Raw genomic sequence first — 16,296 nt, 5'->3', positions numbered from 1 at the left:
AAAAACATTAAGGTATACAACACCAACAGAAATACGTATTTATCATACATACAGACACACACACCTACAGACTTCTCTTCACGTCTACCTACCGTTCGTTAATTCATTCTTCTGTCTCTTTTATTCTTAAGATCTCACCTTTCTCTTTTCGTGTTTAGTTCTCTCTCTCTCTCTTTCTCTCTCTCTCTCTTTCTCTCTCTCTCTCTCTCTCTCTCTCTCTCTCAACATGTCTGTATGTATCACTCATTCTTCCTCCACCTTTTTCTCTCTCTCTCTCTCTTTCTCTCTTTCACTCTCTCTTTCTCTCTTTCACTCTCTCTTTCTCTCTTTCACTCTCTCTTTCTCTATTTCACTCTCTCTTTCTCTCTTTCACTCTCTCTTTCTCTCTCACTCCCTCCCTCACACACTACTTGTTTCCATCTCTCTTTACATACATGTCTTGTTTGCTAGTGTCAACCGCCCACCTCTTTTTCTCCGACTATTCCACTCCCTTTCTGATTCTCATATTACTCCTGTTTGCTAGCAAGGAACGTAACATAGGTATCTTTCACTAATTCTTTTTGCCTCCCTCTCTCTCTCTTTCTCCCTATATATATATATATATATATATATATATATATATATATATAGCCTGGCCGAGCCAGATTTCTGTTAGAAGCCTGCGAAGCTTTAAGATGCAGAGAGCCGAATCAAACTGTTTTTGAATAATAATGATAATAATAATAATAATAATAATAATAATAATAATAATAATAATATTTGCAGTACCAGGCAGTGACTCTCATGACTTCTGATCTGAACTGATTGGAAGTGTTATCATGTACATTGTTTCGTCTTGGTATAAAAGATGGGCTAGGCTATAGCAAATATTCTGCTCAATACTACAGAATTGCTTGTCAGTTATTTGGCCTTAACCAGCTGAGCATGTCCCTTGGTGGCTAATGATATGCTCATCTCTGATCACGAGCAGAAGTATGGGGGAGCATCATGGCCATGTGTTGAGAGGAATTCTTTGGACTTTGAATAATTCACCTCTTGAAACATGGGTGTTTCATTCAACATTCACCCTTAAACAACCCTTATTCAAGAACCATTTGAGCGGGATGGGTTACTCGACCTGAAAAAAATTCTAACTGGGCCCCACCTGCAAGGTCATGCGCTGTTTATCTTGAGATCACCATGTCGCGCACATGTGGTTGTGATGCATGTGCCTGGTGTACCCTTATCAGACGGGTAGTCATGATGAGTATACTGGGCTTCGTATATTTGTACCCCAGTGTCACTTTGATGGCATACGTTGGTTTCTCACTCAATAATAATAATAATAATAAATTTTTTTTTTAAATTTAAATAAACAACCATGACAATTTGGAGTGGGAAATAAGAAGGTTGTGGTCAATGAAGAGAGTAGACGTAATACCAATAAAAATCGGTGCTCTTGGAAGTATTAGCATTCACCTACCAACATGGCTGAAAAAGATTGGTGCAAGTGTGAAGGTAGAACACCTGCAAAAATCAGCATTGCCTGCAAGAATTCTTCTCAGGGTTCTTGAAGCATAACCAGTAAACAAGTGTCGCCTTAGTCTGCTGGGTGTAGACAGCTGACACTTTACATCATACCCAGCAAAATAAGCTGTGTGTTTCCATATAATAATAATTGTAATAATAATAATAATAATAATAATAATAATAATAATAATAATAATAATACATGTATATAACACTGTCTCTAGTCATGCAGCTCTCATACGGCCATAACCCTTTTCTTTCTGTGTTCTCTATCTTCTGAATGTTACAACCCTTTCCTCCACTTTCTCCTTGCATTTCCTCCACTTCTAGTCTTTCATTCCTCCCTCAAACACACACACGCACACACACACAAATGCTCATGCACACTCGCTCTCCTTTTTCTCCTCTTTTTCTCTATAGCACACATTATTATCTCTACTCTGTACTATAGCCCTACTTCTCTATAGCCCCTTCCGCAAAAGCTTATATTCTCCATCTTTCTCCCTGCCTCTCAAATTATTTCTCTATCTATCTATCTATCTATCTATCTATCTATCTATCTATCTACCTATATATATTTATCTATCTACCTATCTATCTATCTATCTATCTATCTATCTATATATATATATATATATATATATATATATATATATATATATACCTATCTATCTATCTATCTATCTCTCTATCTCTCTATCTATCTATCTATCTATCTATCTATCTATCTATCTATCTATCTATCTATCTATCTCCCATCCTAACTGTTCTCTGTATCTTTATTATCAAGAGAAAATAATGGCGATAGACTAGTAAATATATTTGTCTTTAGAGATGAAATGTTTAGCTGAAACATTCCAATTTGAAAATGGATGTTTGTGCAACTAAATGAAGTATTGTAATGCTTTATCGATTATTGAACTTAACTTGGAAAATAATAAACACAGAACACAAAAAAAATTTCAGGGTATTACGTAAAACAGTGACTTGATCACTTCAAAAGCTACATATGTATGTATATACGGACAGACAGATATACGAGTATGCATACATACTTGCTTACATAAATGCATATACACTATACAGTATATTGATATGCACATATAAAAGCATGCATATAAAACACACACATACACACACATACAGACATGTGGTTGTTTGCATACGAATATATGTATAGATATACATGCATGTGTTTACATATACTTGCATGCACACGCAAACACACACGCACACACATACACACACACACACACACACACACACACACACACACACACACACATATATATATATATATATTGTACATGCATTAGTTTTTCTCTCGTTTGTACATGAAAAAATATGTGTGTGTGTGTGAGTATGTTAGTATGCATGACTGTATCAATGCATTTATGTATATGTATGTATATATATATATATATGTGGTGCACCAGCATGACCGCAGCCACTTGGCTGAAACACATAAATAAATAAATATGTGTGTGTGTGTGTGTGTGTGTGTGTGTGTGTGTATACAGTGCGAGAGAGAGAGAGAAATACATATACAAGTATATTCATATATATGTATGTGTATATATATGTGCGTGTGTATATATACACACACAAACACACACACACATATGTATGTATGTATGTATGTATGTATGTATATATATATATATATATATATATATATATATATATATATATATATATATATATATATATATATATATATATATATATATATATATATATATATATATATATATATATATATATGTATATCATTTGAAAGTAGCAATACCGAAGACAAAGTGAGTACATTGTGTACTGCTGAATGATGCCCGGTGAAAGGTGAGAGAGTCGATATGTCTCTGGCCTTCCCAGCTTCAGATTTTCTTCAGTATGATCGAAGGAGGTTCAGCTTTTATGCAACGTCACAGACAATGTGATAGAAGGAAACGTGTAAAGAAAAAAGAATAGGAAACGTTGGTAATGTACAAATATGCGTTGGTTCATCTCAGGTAATGTTGAAAACACCGATGGTTGAATAACCGGAAGTGAAGCAGATGGTAAGAGTTTTCATATGTACAAGACTAATTGAGTGTTCTGTTTCATCTATATATATTTTCGATGGCCAGATAACTGAAGAGATGGCGGCGTGGGTTTCCGCCCCGACATCCGAAACTCGGAGCTTTATCATGGCTACCGAATAATTGTCACATATTATTTACAGATAATTTCCTTTATTTACATAATATCGAGGTCTCTTTCTTTCTTTTGCTGTCTTACCTTTTCTATCAATATATATTAGAAGAAATAGAACACAAACACTATTTTTGATATTTTTAATATCGTTGAAATTTTTTAAAATTATTTTGCTTCTACAGCCGTTTCAATAACAATCAGGAATGCTGAGATCCCCGTAAATACAAATAATCAATAATAGTAATTATAATATTGTTTTACATTTATCAGTCATTAGACTACAGCCATGCTGGGGCACCGCGTCAAAGGATTCTTTTGTCGAATGAATCTTCCCAATTACTTACTTTCTTTAATCTAGGTACTTATTCTATCGGTCTCTTTTGCCGAACCGTTTGGTTAAGGGGACGTAAACACACCAGCACCGGTTGCGAAGCGGTGGTGGGGATAAAGGCAGACACAATGATGCACGCACACACACACACACACACACACACACACACACACACACACACACACACACACACTTACACACTTACACACTTGAGATGAACTTCCTTCAGTTTCCGTCTACCAAATCTACCCACAAAACTTTGGTCTGCACAAAGCTATAATTGAAAACACTAGCGTAATTGATGTGTGTGTGCGTGTGAGAGCGCACGTGTGTTTGTGTTCGTGCGTGTGTGTGTGTGTGTGTGTGCGTGCATGTGTGTGCATGTGTGAGCGTGTGTAATATATGTGTGTGTGTGTGTGTGCAATATATGAGGGGATAGTCAATTACATCGACCCCAGGATGAAAGGATGAAAGCCAAAGCCGACCTCGGCCTAATTTGAACCCAGAACGAAAAGAATACGCACACAATTATAAATATAATGTCGGAAAATGTATCTCGAAAAGAAGATTAGAGAATAAACGAACAATGCAAGCAAATAATGAGACAGTATCCGACCCACAAGTATCTACCGCAACAACACAAATCTAGAAACGAAATAATCTCGTCTACATTTATTACATAAAACAGTCTCCCAAGGATAGTTGAATTCTTTTGTAGAAAGAACGTCAAAACAGCTGACCATCGATTGGTCAGAAATAAACAAATGATGTAAAGAAAGTAACAGGCGATGGTGAGCCAAGTTTTTTAAAGGTCAGAATTGGACAATTCGAAAAAAAAAAATCTACTTCATTGGTTTAAAAATATAAATTAACATCAGACTACAGGAGCCGAATTTTGTTTTGAATATTCACTGAAAAAAATGTCAAAATAATGTCCTGTTTCCATCATTGCATTCATTTGAAAATTGCTATTATGGAATATTGTCGAATTTTCTTCGACTAATATGTCTTTCTACGAATATATCTTTTGGTTAACAAGTTTTCAATCGAAAGTGTTTATGATGAATGCGCCGTGACCTCTCATTAAAACATAGGCGCAAGCATTATGTATGGTTAAGTTTCTTACTTCCCAGTTATAAGATTCTGGGTTCAGCCCCTTTGTGTGAAACCTTGGACAAGTTTCTTCTACTGTAGCCTCGAATCATCAGAAGGCTTGTGAGCGGAAGCCCGTCATGTGTGTGTGTGTGTGTTTGTGTGTTTGTCCCACCTACCACCGCTTGAGACCTGGAGGCTGATGTGTTTACGTCCCCGTAACTTAGCAGTTCGGCAGTTAGGCTTACAACGAATAAGTCCCGAAGTCGATTTTTTTCGTCTTCAAAAAAATAAACCCTTTAAGGTGGTGCTCCAGGATGGCCACAGTCAAATGACTGAAACAAGTAAAAAAAATAAAAGAATAAAAGAATATATATATAAAATATGTGTTCATTAGTGCGATAATGTTAGTAATGCTAATGAAGTTATATTGGAAGTAGAGCAGTGCTACTGAAAGTGGTGGTTGCGGACCGGTGACGGTCCGCGAGACATCAGCTGCCGGTACGCGGCGAGTTTCCAGGGAAAAAAAAAGAAACATTATAAAATGCTTATAAAATGCTTATGTAATATTGTATCATTTGTTTACAAAATAAATATAAGATTTTAAAAATTGTCAACTTTTATTATATTCATTATATATATTGTTTCCGGTATAAATTAATATTTAAGAAATATTACTGGTCTCTGACGCATTGGGAAAAAAAAAACTGCCGGTACGCCACATCAAATAGCTTGAGAAGCACTGAAGTAAAGAAGTCATTTAACCCTGATTAACCAACCAAATGACCAAAGACAAATTATTCACAGTCACCCCTTGTTTTCATATATGTATGAGGACGTACGGTACGTAATTCGATGTATCTCTTCCTCTTTTAAGGCAGTGTTATGTGACTTAAGTGACATTTCGTTGCTGTTTCTAACAGTTTGAAGAGCCTGTCACGTTTATTTGATAATAATTGGTTGAAAGCCAGAAGTGTGATCTATAAATCCTTTATTACAGACATAATGTACCTCGTCGCAGGTGAGACAAGAAATTGTGTACACAAACACCTAGTGACTGTAATTCTGTATGGGAACAAACACATCCAGACGTACACACAGCCGCAGACGTGAAAATACAGACGTAAAGGTAGATACCCATGAACAAAAATATACATACACGTACACATAGACACACGTAAAAACACATGTACACACGAACACGAACATACACATACAGACAGAGAGACGTATAGACATACACAAGCGTACAAACGCATACACAAACACACACACACACGAATACACACACACACACACGTACACATGTACATACATACCTACAAACGCAGACAAAAAAACCCACATACACTGATATATATATATATATATATACATACAAAGGAACATATAAGGAAATAAACACATAAATAAGTAAATGGTAAATGCAAACATTTTAAATTAAATTTATATTTAATTTCCGGTTGTATTAATAAATTATCAAATGCTACAAATATTATTCTTCAGCAAATACAAAACATTTTCGCTTAAATGTTCACAATAAAAAAGAACATTCATTCATTCGTGAATTCCTTTATTCGTTCACCCATCCGAATATACTTTTATTCATATATTGTTTGTGATTGAAATAAGAAATAACTCTGCTGCAATGAGCGATGCATGTGGATATCGATTGAAAAGCCAAATATGAATGGAGTCTGGTGCAAGGATAGCAAAAGAAATAATTGGTAATGTCAGCACTGAACATGATTTTTTAACATCATAAATCATTGTCTGTGTCGTTTTATTTCGAAGACTAAAAATAACTGGGTTGTAGCAGATATCAAAGCCTTAGCCAACGAGTGTGTCTCGATGGTTGTTAGAAATAACGACCAAATTTACCTCTGCACCATGAGTCCATAGGAGAGGTTCACTCAAGGTAAATAACGCAGTATTGTGTGTTGTAATACAATTTCCACATTATGTTGGAAATAAAGGTTACGTTTTAGTATTTATATTGATTCTGTTGCTATAAACTATGTTTTTTTAATAAGCTCACTGGTTATTTGCGACATCAGTGTGTGTGTTGGCACTCCGTCGCTTACGACGTCGAGGGTTCCAGTCGATCCTATCAACGGAACAGCCTGCACGTGAAATTAACGTGCAAGTGGCTGAGCACTCCACAGACACGTGTACCCTTAACGTAGTTCTCGGGGATATTCAGCGTGACACAGTGTGACAAGGCTGACCCTTTGAATTACAGGCACAACAGAAACAGGAAGTAAGAGTGAGAGAAAGTTGTGGTGAAAGAGTACAGCAGGGTTCGCCACCATCCCCTGCCGGAGCCTTGTGGAGCTTTAGTTCAATAAACACTCACAACGCCCAGTCTGGGAATCGAAACCGCGATCCTATGACCACTGGGCCATTGCGCCTCCACGCGACATCAGTACCAGAATAGATACTAATATTCTATATATCGTTGACGGGAGATTCAGTTGTTACGACGCGACCGGATATCTGTTACTGAAAGAGCTCAAAACAGAACGAAATCATGTGACTTGACATTTCCGGCGGCCATAGCAGACCGTTCTCGTCTGTCATCAATATATGTACGAGTGATTTTATGCACCACAAGTCCATATCAGAGACTGTCTCAAGGTAAGTAATGCAGTATTCTGTGTTCTAAACACGACCTCCATGTTTAGCTGGAAATATAAATTACTCTTCTGGTATTGATACTGCTTCTGTCTCTATTAATTACACTGTGTAACAACATTTTTATTTTATTTTTTTGTTTTTGGTCAGCAAGTGTTATATACTAGTTGCTTCTATCTAAAAATTATGCCACTCCGCCCTTTAAACTTTGCTTTTGCGACCTGGAGATCAATATTTTTAAAGTAACCTATTTTCCATTACATTTCAGATAGATTCAGTACTGAGTTGTAGAAGCAGAAACATCGTTATAACAAATATTCTGCTCAATGTCACAGATTTGTTTGCCAGTTGTTTGACCCTAACCGCTTGAGCATGTCCCTTAGTGGCTGACAATATGTGCATCTCTGATGATGAGCAGGAGTAGTGGGGGAGCATCATAGCCATGTGTTGAGAGGCATTCTTTGAGGTTTGAATAAATGTAACAAAAGCGAAGTTTGCTGGAAATATTAACGATTTTTCATACTTTCTAAGAGTAAGACATAACAGTTGGTACTCAAGGGCAAAAACCGTGTTATACAGTGTTATTTACGAATAACACTTAAATTTACTCCGCCAACTTCTGGTTGTCTCAGCTCGCACGGTTCTACCGAGAGTGATCTTCGCCGAGTATCTGAGGCAGCCGGTACTGTGAAAAAATTAGAGTGTTCAGAGCGAACCTTGCCGGTTTGCATACGAAAAACCTTTATCACCTCTAATATTAACTCCTAACTTCTGGGAATCTTTAGTGAAGTTTACTCTGTTCTTAACTTTCGGGTCAGGTTTCATTTTCTGAGTGCAAACTATGAATCAGTATCTGGAAAATTTTCCGTAAGAAATTTCACTGAATAAGAAAATTTGCCGTAAGAAATTTCACTGTATAAGAGAATCTGCCGTAAGAAATTTCACTGAACAAGAAAATTCTCCAGGATAAATTCGACAAAAAGTCTGATATCAGCATTTTTTTAAATAAAAAAGAAAAGAATGATAACATGTTTTATAAAAGTATTAAATAAGTAAATCTTTATTTAACGTAAAACATTAAAAAAAAAAACGTGATGAGGTCATTTAAGATGTAATTTCTCGCGGCGAATTTTCATTCGGCAAAAATGCTTAGAGCAAAATTTCCTATTACTCTACGAATCATTGTATTTTTCCTCCATTTCTGTTATCAGCCGTGTAGGATCGATAAAGAGGTCGGGGACATTTATCTTTTCTCTTTTGTTTGTTTCAGTCATCAGACTGGGGCGATGCAGGGGCGATGCTAGGCAGCATACTGAAGGGCTTAGTCGACCCCAATTCCTTAGTTTTTCTTAAGTCTGGTACTTAGGCTATCAGTTTCTTTGGCCTAACCGGTAAGTTACGGGGACGCAAAGAAGCCAACACCGGTTGCCAAGCGGTGAGGGAGTAAACACACACACACGCGCACACACACACACACACACACACATACACACACATACACACACAAGCACACACATACATATATGCACATACGAGGATCTTCTTTCAGTTTCAGTCAGCCAAGTCCATTCGAGACTCTGATCAACCCGGGCCTATAGTAGAAGACATTAGCTCAAAGACCGAGCCATGTGGTTGGGAAGCAATCTTCTTGTCATACATCCATTACACATATGTACGTTTGAATGTGTGTATGCATGGTTTTATGTATAAATGTACGCATCATTTTATTTCTGAATCTGTGAATATACTTGTACGTGGGGGAGTTAATGCACATATCTATATACATTGACAATAAATATTCTACATACCAGGAACACCAGGAAGTCCGGGTACCCCAGCCGTACCAGGTTCTCCTTTCTCGCCATCAAGTCCAGCCGGTCCACGTGGTCCCCTTATCGGCAGCTTTATTGGTACAGTTGCTTCTCCGCGGCAAGACAGCTCAAGGTCGCACATGCCTTCCTCTATAGGTCCATCTCGAGGTTTACGTATAGCACCTGCACCTCTGCTTCGTGCACGAGTATCGCTTCGTCTAGCAACAGCAGTGTATACCATAAAAAGAGCAGTTAAGACAATGATGATTTGTTGTTTATACCTCATGGTTGGTAGTTCTTTCTTGAATTTCAAACTCTGGAATATATAGAAAGAAAGGAAAAAGAACATTAGAATTGGTTATTCACGCAAATGATCAAAGAAATAGAGTACCATATATAGGACAAGTAACATAGTGATCAAGCCTATATGAGAACCACTAGTTAATCTTTCGGTCAGCTCTATCCGTCCATCCGTCCATCCGTCCATCTATTCATCCAGATAGGGCGATTAGTCTGGCCAATGTAACCCTTCCACGCCAGATGTCTCGATCAAGCGATGAGGCATGAATGTCTCACTTGGGTTTTAGTCACATTGGTCTTTCACCAAATATCTCGCCTGTGCACGCCACGACAGCAGATGATAGCAGTAATTCACTAACTGAATCGGTTGATCCTGGCCATTGACAGTTTGTTGCCTGTTCAACTGCTCAGCATCTAGTGATTTCGCCATTGATTCTTTGCCAAATTAGTTCACATCCACCTTACTACATCCCATGATTTCAACGTATCTTGGCTCGTGTGATCACATGCTATTTAACCCATGGCTGGGACCCTAACAAGTGCTACTACTCTGGGTCAAAGTAGACCTGGGAATAGTAGTGGCTAAGCGGTGGTTCCACTCCCCTCAAAAACCTGGAACTTCCATGCCAAGCCCTCACTACCCGATGCAATTCAAAGTCATATCCAAGACTTTTAATATGCAAGAACTAGCAAGCACACCTCCTTTAAATCTTACCATACGGCCTTAAAACAATAAACATCTATTCGAAATTGTAGCCCTAGATATACAAAAAAAAAATGGGATTGTTACCACTAGAACAACTTTGGTCATAAGTCTTCTCAATAAAAGAGAGATTAGAGCTAAGCACTACCAACAACGATAACGCATTTTTAGCGCTAATTCAACAGTAATTAGCCTAGAGGTCACAGTCACTATTTTGTGACACATTATTTGTCAAATATCCCGTTCGATTTCGCTGAAATATGTACCGAAGTTTAAGAATAGCACATCACTTCAAGCAGTGGTAACACAGTAAATTCAACAGATATTTTGCTAGCTTACAATATTCGTACGTATGTATAGCTTGGAGAGACGGAATGAGACGATTTGGTGCTGCTGTTTAGCGGTTGATTATTTGGCATGACTAACTAGACATTCAACCTGTGTTGGTCACGGTGAGTTTTTGCGATGCAGATAAGCACGCAAGTACACACATATACGCATACATACGCACTCACTCGCGCGTGTGCAGAAAAATACACATGCAGAAAGAGAGAGTGGGAGAGAGAGGTTTTGCAATTTAGTAATTGAACACGATTAACATAACCACACTCCCTCTCTTCATACACGTAAAGGGAAATATGTTGTCACACCTAAACAGAGACAGACAGAACAGCCAGCCAGCCAGCCAGACAGATAGACAATGTAAAAGGAAGGGAGAGAACGAATAAAACATTGAAACAGTGGAACATCTGATCTCAAATACGTCAGTGACGAATCAGCGACGCCAAATAAGCAGCGCCAAACTGCTGTGCCAAAATGCCTCATATCCTGAAGAGAGTGTGTATACAATAACTATGTAGAGTAAGTACGAATAGCTTGGAGAGACAAATATGATTTCCACCATATTGATTTTCTTTCAGTGTTATGCTATGGGAAGACAGAATTTTTAGTGTTGGCCTTACGATTCGATCGTCTGCAACAGGAAAAATAGAAAAGAAGCAGTTTCTGTTCTAATGTACGAAGATTATATTGCAGTATTATAAACGCAAATATAGCTAACGAGTTCTTTATCAATTCGGCGCTCCTCTTAAACGGAATTCCTTTTACTTACTTTTAGCAGATCTGTTATCAACTAGTTAGCCAGAAATTCGTGTTCAATGCATTTCTTTTCGGACGTGTAGTATAAGCCTGAAAAAATTACTCACTAAATATAATTTATGTCCTTTACATCAAAGAAAAACCACTCTTTATATCTCTCTCCGTCTGTCTGTCTCTCTCTCTCTCTCTCACCCCAAAGTTTATGACAGTGAATGGTATTGAATACGCCAGTGGTTAGTCTTTACTCTTTTATTTGTTTCAGTCATTTGACTGCGGACATGCTGGAGCACCGCCTTTAGTCGAGCAAATCGACCCCAGGACTTATTCTTTGTAAGCCTAGTACTTATTCTATCGGTCATTTTTGCCGAACTGCTAAGTTACGGGGACGTAAACACACCACAATCGGTTGTCAAGCGATGTTGGGGGGGACAAACACAGACACACACATACATATATATATACATATATACGAGGGGCTTCTTTCAGTTTCCGTCTACCAAATCCACTCACAAGGCTTTGGTCGGCCCGAGGCTATAGTAGAAGACACTTACCCAAGGTGCCACGCAATGGGAATGAACCCATGTGGTTGGTAAGCAAGCTACTTACCACACAGCCACTCCTCCTCCTAATTTGATTGCTCAAATTTAAATTAAAATGAGATCTACAATAATCACTCGGCTATCGTGGGTGTTATGTTCTCAAACACCCTGCGATAGGTGAAAATCCGCGAAGCAGAAACAATACTGTACTGTATATTTTTTGAAATCATTTTTATAATTTGTATATGTTTATTTTATTATAAATGCAAAACAGCACCACAGAGGAATAGACGGAAGCTTAAATAATAAATCACAATAGGTGAACCCTGATATGGCGAGGGATTACTGTATTAAAATTAAAAAAGAAAAGAAAAGCCTACACGATATCTCCCTAACTGTTAATGGTTTCAAATTTTGACACAATGCCTACAACTTCAGGGGAGGTGGGTAGGTCAATAACATTGACCCACGTGTTCAACTGATATTTATTTTATGGCACCTTGAAAGGATAAAAAGTAAAGCCGACCTCAGCAAAATTTGAACACAGAACGTAAAGAGCGCGAAGAAAATGCCGTTAAACAGTTTGTCCGATCCACTAACTCGTCGCCGTCTCTCTAACTATTTATTAGTATTCTCTACTATGGGCACAAGACGTGAATTTTTTTTTTTTTTTTTTTGCTTGGTTGGGAGTGATAATCGGTCACATGGGCCCCCATTCTCATCCCATTTCTCAACTGGTTTTTATTTTATCGATCCCGAAAAAGATGAAAAACGAAGTCGACGTCAGTGGAATTCGAAGCCAGAACGAGCCGCGAAAAAAATGTTGCAAAGTATTTTGTCCGACTCACTAACGATTCTTATTTCTTTACTGCCCACAAGGGGCTACACACAGAGGGGACAAACAAGGACAGACAAACGGATTAAGTCGATTATATCGACCCCAGTGCGTAACTGGTACTTATTTAATCGACCCCGAAAGGATGAAAGGCAAAGTCGACCTCGGCGGAATTTGAACTCAGAAAGTAGCGGCAAACGAAATACCACTAAGCATTTCACCCGGCGTGCTAACGTTTCTGCCAGCTCACCGCCTTTCTCTAATTATTAATCCTTTTTACTTTATGCACAAGGCCTGAAATTTGGAGGTGAGGGGGGTCAGTCGATTACATCGGCCTTAGTACGCAACTGGTACTTAATTTATTCGACCCCGAAAGGATGAAAGGCAAAGTCGACCTCGGCGGAATTTGAACTCAGAATGTAGCAGCAGACGAAATATCGCTAAACATTTCGCCTGGTGTGCTAACGATTCTGCCAGCTCGACACCATTTTTTCTCTAATTATCAATGAAAACAATTACCATCTATGTACTTCCAGCGAAATGTCCTGAACAATAGTCTTCGTGTGTCTTTATCTCGAATGTGTCCAAGACCAGGTAAGTAATCTTTCACAACAATAACAAACTGGAGGGAGTAGCGAAGGTGGGGGAGCGTTCGTCAAAATTTGATATTTTTTTGCATATGAAGAACACTTCGTTGCCCCCATAGAACTCTCAATGTAGCACTATTATGGCAACCATACCTGGATTCTCTTTTATCTTTTACTTGTTTCAGTCATTAGGCTGCGGCCATAGTGGAGCACCGCCTTAAAGAATTTTAGTTGAACGAATCGACCCCAATACTTACTTTTTTCAAGCCTGGTACTTACTCTATCGGCCTCTTTTTGCGGAACCGCTATAGTACGGGGACATAAGCAAACCAGCACCGGTTGTCCAGCGGTAGTGAGGGACAAACACAGACTCAAAGACACACGCACACACACACGCACACACACACACACACACACACAAACACATACACACACACACACAAACACACACACACACACACATGATGGACTTCTTTCAGTTCCATCCACCAAGTCAACTCACAAAGGTTTGGTCGGTCCGAAGCTATAGTAGAAGACATCTGCGCAAAGTGTCATACAGCGGGACTGAAACCGGAACCATGTGGTTAGGCAGCTAACTTCTTACCACGCAACAACCATGCGCCTGATTATTTTTGTAGATCATAGTAGTTGAAATGTAAATCTCAGAACAGCTCTGCCCCCCCCCCCCCAAGAAAATCTTTCTGAATGCAATATTTCCTTCAACGAAAACCTTAAGTGTACAACATCACAAAATCCCATACTCCTTCTTGAAAGCTAGCACAATACCAGAATTTTCAACTCTTGACATTTTCCTCATATATACATTCCATTCATAATTCTCCATCAATTTATATCATATCTTCTCACCATGGTGAGAAGACATGATATAAATTTTATATAACTGAACAGATAGAGACATGATATATAGTTCACAACCCAGCATTAACATTCATACTGTGAGGAGCAATATTCATACGAATTCAAATGATTTATTTTCTTGTCTGTAAATACACCCAAGAGCAAAAACCAATAACTATCTCGTTTGTGTTTTTCTCCCCTGCAAACATTTTTCCTAAGCAAACCTGCTACATTTATCTAAAGACGTTGAAACTCTCACAAATCTATCTCAACATCAGACGTAGATAACTATTTAAACTACTTAGCTATTTCAACTAAAAGAATGTGTTGTTTCTATGTCTGTTGGTAAAATTTTGATTGTTGTTACCATTATTACAACTGCAGCTTTGCCAAAAGTAACCGTTAGTGCTTTCATTGGTTTTAATGCTGGTTTTGTCTTATCATTACCAAAGTTCTATTTGGTCTCTGCTCTTGTAAATGAACAGCAGTGTTACCGTTGTTTTTGTTATTGTTGCTTTCTATAACAGGAACATTTCGTGCTAATCTAATGTAATGTATCTGATGTAATTGTTTATTGATTTAGGCAAACACTTTTAAAACAGACGATATTATCTTTCATGTTCGAAGCAAAAATACATCTTTTCTTCGCTCGAATTCTATTCTTGATGCAATGTCTCTAAGTATTTTCTTTCCAAATTTCTCAAAAATGCATTTTATAATACAAATACAAAAGCAGACTGACTCGCACGTTATCAAGAACCGCCTCCGTGGCTACCACCACGGCCACCACAACCACTACTACTACTACTACTACTACTACTACTACTACTACTTGATCAATGGGGAGAGTAGAAGTGATACCAATAGGAATTGGCGCACTTGGAAGTATCAGAACTCACCTACCAACTTGGTTCAAAAAGACTGGTACAAATGTAAAGATAGAACACGTACGAAAATCAGCATTGTTTGGAACTGCAAGAATTCTTCGCAGAGTTCTTGAAGCATGGCCAGTAAACAAGTGTCACCATAATCTGCTGGCTGTGGACAGCTGACACTTTCCATCATAACCAGCAAAAAAAAAAAAAAGCTGAGAGTTTTCATTAAATAACTAATAATCATCATCTCTTCCAAAGGCACAAGGCTTGAAATTCTTTAAGAAAGGGGTCTAGTTGATAACATTGACCCTAGTGCTCAGCTGGCACTTATTTCATTGATCCCGAAAAAAATGAAAGGTAAAGTCTACCTGGGCGGGATATGAACTCAGAAAATAAAGACTGATGAAATACCGCGAAGCATTTTGCCCGGCGTGCTAATGATTCTGCCAGCTTACCGCCTTATATTATAGGATTAATAATAGCTCACCGCTTTGGATCAAAGGCAAAGTCGACGGCGGCAGAATTTGAATTCAGAACGTAAGGACGAACGAAATGTCGCTAAGCATTTTGCGCGACGTGCTAACGTTTCTGCCAGCTCGCTTTGTATATCAGACGGGCTTCCACACACACACACACAGTTTCTTTCTACCACATTCACTCACAAGGACAAAATGCCGTTAAGAAATTTTCCGGCGTGCTAACGTTTCTGCACGGCTGTGTGGTAAGTAACTTGCTTACAAATCACATGGTTCCGTGTTCAGTCCCACTGCGTGGTACCTTGGGCAAGTGTCTTCAACTATAGCTTCGGGCCGACCAAAGCCTTGTGAGTGGATTTGGTAGACGGAAACTGAAAGAAGCCCGTCGTATATATGTGTGTATATATATATATATATGTGTGTGTGTTTGCGTGTCTGTGTTTGTTCCCCAACAT

The 16,296-nt window shown here is 38.3% G+C and overlaps 1 protein-coding gene across 2 annotated transcripts in view; it reads right to left on the bottom strand.

The window, feature by feature from the left end:
• Window positions 1–16,296, bottom strand: part of LOC149136671 (caprin-2-like) — a 133,202-nt gene that overhangs the window by 43,893 nt on the left and 73,013 nt on the right. For both annotated transcript variants that reach the window (XM_089349529.1, XM_089349528.1), the window contains exon 2: window positions 9,568–9,886. In XM_089349529.1, the coding sequence (XP_089205655.1) occupies window positions 9,568–9,856 (289 nt within the window). In that variant the 5' untranslated portion in view covers window positions 9,857–9,886. The remainder of the gene's footprint in view (window positions 1–9,567; window positions 9,887–16,296) is intronic.

Source organism: Octopus bimaculoides, chromosome 3 (assembly GCF_046866305.1).
Source record: "Octopus bimaculoides isolate indiv1 chromosome 3, ASM4686630v1, whole genome shotgun sequence".
NCBI classification, from domain to species: Eukaryota; Metazoa; Mollusca; class Cephalopoda; order Octopoda; family Octopodidae; genus Octopus; species Octopus bimaculoides.
This window is presented reverse-complemented; position numbering and strand designations above follow the sequence as displayed.